Raw genomic sequence first — 4,155 nt, 5'->3', positions numbered from 1 at the left:
CTATAGGGAACTCTGGGTTGTTTAGTGGCAATAAGTTGTGCTATTAATCATAAAGTGCATGGTTCAAATCCATCATTTGTTCTGTGGGAGAAAGATGGGCAAGCTTGACCCATGCGACTTATTGCCTCTGAAAACCTGCTAGTTGTTGTTTAGTGCCATTGAATCACTTGCAACTCATAGGGACCCATATGCACAAAAGCCTTGAAACTTGCTTTATCTTGTGCCAACCTTATTGTCTCTTGACATACCTATCCTCATTACTCAGTCACAGAGTCATTCTATCTCCTCGAGTGTCTCTCTTGTGCTGTCTTTCCACTCTTCCAAGGTGATGTTCCTCTCCAAGGACTGGGCCCTTTTTGAAACATGCCCAAAGTATGTCAGATGAGGCCTCAGAATCCTTGCCTTAAAGGAGCAGCCTGGTTTCACCCCTCTCTAGGATGAACTTGTTTGTTCTCCTGACAGTCTGTGGTATATTCAATACTCCTCTCCAGCACCATATTTCAAAGGCATCAATTCTTTATCATGCCCAGTTATTGTCCAGCTTTCTGACACATAGCAAGTAATTGGGAAGTCTGTGGCCTGGATCAGGTGCACCTTAGTCTCCAGACTGACATCATTGCTCTTCAGTACTCTAGAGAGGTCCCTGACAGCAGACTTTGCCAGTACAATTCTTCTTGTGATTTCCTGGCTCCTGGAAAGAGTGTGGAATGTTGAGTCATGCAAACTAAAGCTGTTAACAATATCTATCCTTTCACTTGCTGAAGGGTCAGCTATTACTCAGTTTCTACACCACAGTACTTAGTAACAGCAACAAACTTGCTAGAGGCTAAAGTTGGCGGTGGTGAGTATAAAGAGCTTCAGACGTGTAGGGTGATCTCTAGTGAGGGGAGTTTTATAAAGATCCATCTTTGTTTTTTGCATATGGGTACTGTGTGAGGTTCTGTCTCACATACTTGGGGCATGTGGCCAGGAGGGACTCATCTTTGAAGAAGGACATCATGCTCAGAAGGGTGAAGGGACATCACAGGAGAGGAAGACTCTGGATGAGATGGATTGATTCAGTAACTAGGGCAATGGGGGTAGGTGTGTCGGCGTCAGTGAGACTGACTCAGGACAGGGCAGGCTTCAGAGCTGTTGTGCATAGAGTCACTATGAGTCACAGGAGACTTAACAGCACTTAAAAACAACAATATAGTATGAATACCTGCCACCACTCTCTATTGAGCTATCAAGACTAGATGTCTTTCAGGTTTGAGAAAGTTGGAACAAAGCTGCCTAAATGATTGCAGAAGACGTCTATGGTCTTAACAGGGTGTGTTTAAAAATAAATAAATAAATAAATAAAGGGGCAAATAAATGTGACTGTAGAGGATCCACACTCACAATGTTACCAGAGGGACTGTTTCTTTGCAAAGGGGAGGAGGCTGAACATCTGATTGCCTAAGACAAATTCTGAGATGATTGCCACAAGAGAAAAAAAGGTGAAGGTGATATTTCATCCTAGTTCATCCTCTCCTTACCTGACCTCTGAAATGGAGCCATTGGCCTTGAAAAGCCCAATGTCTAAAATTAATATTCTTTCCCATCTGACTAAGAAGGAACAGCTGAGCAACATGAGACCAAGGACCATATTAGTTTAAACAGGGGCTCAAAGTGGCATTTGAGAGAGAGGTTATTTCCTTTCATAACGGGATGAGTCTTTTCAGAAGACTTAAATTCTACTGATAGCAAAGACTTTTACCAGGGAATATCAGAGTAATTTTTAATTCTGCAACATTTCCTTTTATCTGTGGAACTTATTCACTGCACCTGGAGCGGCCCAAACAATATGATGTCCTCTTTTAAATGGTAATTATCACCCTCCCTTTTTTATTGCTATTCCCTCTGAAATCTTATCTTTTTATATTGTCTTAAATAATAAATTGTACTAAACTTCCGGTAAGACTTATATTTGTTGGTACAGCTTAAACATGAGCTTTTGTTTTAATGTGTTAGTCTTAATGTGGCTTCCCATTCAATCTCCGTTGACTTTGTATTTTATTTATTGTTTGTCTTGGAAATATCCATACATCTTCTTGCCTTCTTTAATAATAATTCTTTTTCAGGACAATTTGAAAACTTGCTAATAATTGTCTAGAATGTTATCTACAGATCCCTGATTTACGATTGTTTAGATTTTTTTTTCTTTGCATATGAACTCTTTATGTGATTAAGTGGAATTTGGTAGGACATTAAGTTTTAATCAGGACTCAAAAGGACTTTTAAAACGTTTTTATTGTTTGAGGAAATGTAAGTTTTCTGGCGTTAATTAGAGAAGTGTGGTGGTGTGGTTTTTTTTGTTTGTTTTTTAAGTTGCAAGCGCTCCAAGAAACAAGTTTCTTAGGTGTTCTCCAGCAGGGGGCCTCAGCATTCAGCCTTGAGATCAATCCACTACTCTGTTTCTTCTCTCTACCTCTCGCTTTCCTTATGAAATCAAGTGAGCTGTAGCCACATCCACACCATACACGCATGTGTTTATTATCGTGTGTTACGTCTATTATTTATTTTTCAAGAAAAGCACCCCAAAGAAAGCACAAGACTTTGCACTTACAGCCTTGAATGAAAATACAGAGGAAGCTCTCTGTGGACATTTTCAATATGAGCAAACAGTAAAGAAACACATATATTTTAAAAATAAACATCAACTGTTTTAAGGTCTACTTAGAGAAGTGCCCCAAAGGAGATATCATTTGTTAGAGACAGTTCCAGAGAGAGAGAGGTAACCCTCCAGGGTGATTTGATAGAGATAGGTGGAGCCAGAGTCAGTTTGTAACGCCTGTAATCCCGACCAAACCCAGATCAACTATATAGCAGATTTCAGCTGGGCACTTATTTTAAATGTTGTTCTAATTTTTGTAAATCTTATTTTAAATAATGAGTGACTGATGTCAGAAAGGACCAGTCCTTGGCAAAAGACATCATGCTGGGAAGGGTGGAGTGTCAGAAAAGAGAAGACTTTCAACAAGATGGATTGACACAGTGACTGTAACAATAGGCTCAAGTTTATTAGAGATGTTAAGGATAGCACAGGTTAGGGCAAGATTCAGCCCTATTGTTCATAGGGTTACTATGAGTTACAGTTAACTTGATGGCACCAAAAAACAGTTAAAAAAATAGTCACTGTGTAAGACTCATGCTTTCACTGTTTGCTTGTATATAAAATATGAATACAAAACAAAAATGCTTCTCTTTCTTAGTTCTAAAGCTTGAAACTGGACAGTAATATACTTATTTCTTTCCCTAATTTTAGATTCTATCTCCAGCTGTAATTAAAAAGACTTCAGAATTCTCTTCTCTTTGATTACATTCTCCAAAAGTCAAATATATCAGTATGTGATGAGTGCTATACTTGTTTCTTTCTTGCCAGCCTTGGAAAAGGGACACTCCCAAGTCATGATTGCGTGATGATTTGTAGATCCGAGACAGAGGCAAAGGAAAGCCATACTGCAGACGGTAACCTGATCGGACTCACCACCAAGATGCTAAAGGTGAATGGGCTGGAGGAAGTCAGCACCTGCTACAGCAGTTCCAGGCTGGGGAAAATGTCACTTTTTCAGTGCATGGAAAAGATTGAGAAAGTGAAATGTTTACTGCAAGAAAATTCTAGTGAACAGGATCCAAAGTCTGCAAAGAATGAGGTAACCATGTGCTAATTTAGTTCCCTTAAAAATGTTATCTTTACACTGTTCCTTCTTGCTCTGTGTGGCCATTAATTAGGACTTTTGCAAATTCTCTGGTGGTGTGGTGTGTTAAGGGTTGCATTGCTAATCGAAAAAGAGGTATTGGTTCAAGTTCTCAGGGGAGAAAGAAAGAGATGTGGTAAAGATTTGCAGCCTCAGAAATGTAGTGGGCGATGCCTATGAGCCCCAACAGACATGATAGTGAGTTTAGTTTTGGTTTTGGTTCTAATTCCATGTTGTCTCTGTGTGCAAAAGTGAAAAAGAAAAAAAAAGTTTACAAATAGGGCAATTTACATTGTATATCCATGAGAGTTATATGTGTAAACTATGCATTTGAGTATTGGTCAATGATTAAGAGGGTTGTTTGAATGCATTCCTGTCTGTAGCCTGCGCCACACCACCACTTCCTCATTCATGTCCTGTAGGTTCTTAGGTA

General features: G+C 39.4%; 1 protein-coding gene across 1 annotated transcript in view; it reads left to right on the top strand.

The window, feature by feature from the left end:
• The first annotated feature begins 3,518 nt into the window (after nucleotides 1-3,518).
• Nucleotides 3,519-4,155, top strand: part of MYLK4 (myosin light chain kinase family, member 4) — a 138,979-nt gene continuing 138,342 nt past the window's right edge. Inside the window, exon 1 of the mRNA XM_006888749.1 lies at nucleotides 3,519-3,677. Coding sequence (XP_006888811.1) covers nucleotides 3,519-3,677 — 159 coding nt within the window. The remainder of the gene's footprint in view (nucleotides 3,678-4,155) is intronic.

Source organism: Elephantulus edwardii, unplaced genomic scaffold, assembly GCF_000299155.1.
Source record: "Elephantulus edwardii isolate Elephantulus edwardi_28Jun2011 unplaced genomic scaffold, EleEdw1.0 scaffold00071, whole genome shotgun sequence".
NCBI classification, from domain to species: domain Eukaryota; kingdom Metazoa; phylum Chordata; class Mammalia; order Macroscelidea; family Macroscelididae; genus Elephantulus; species Elephantulus edwardii.
This window is presented reverse-complemented; position numbering and strand designations above follow the sequence as displayed.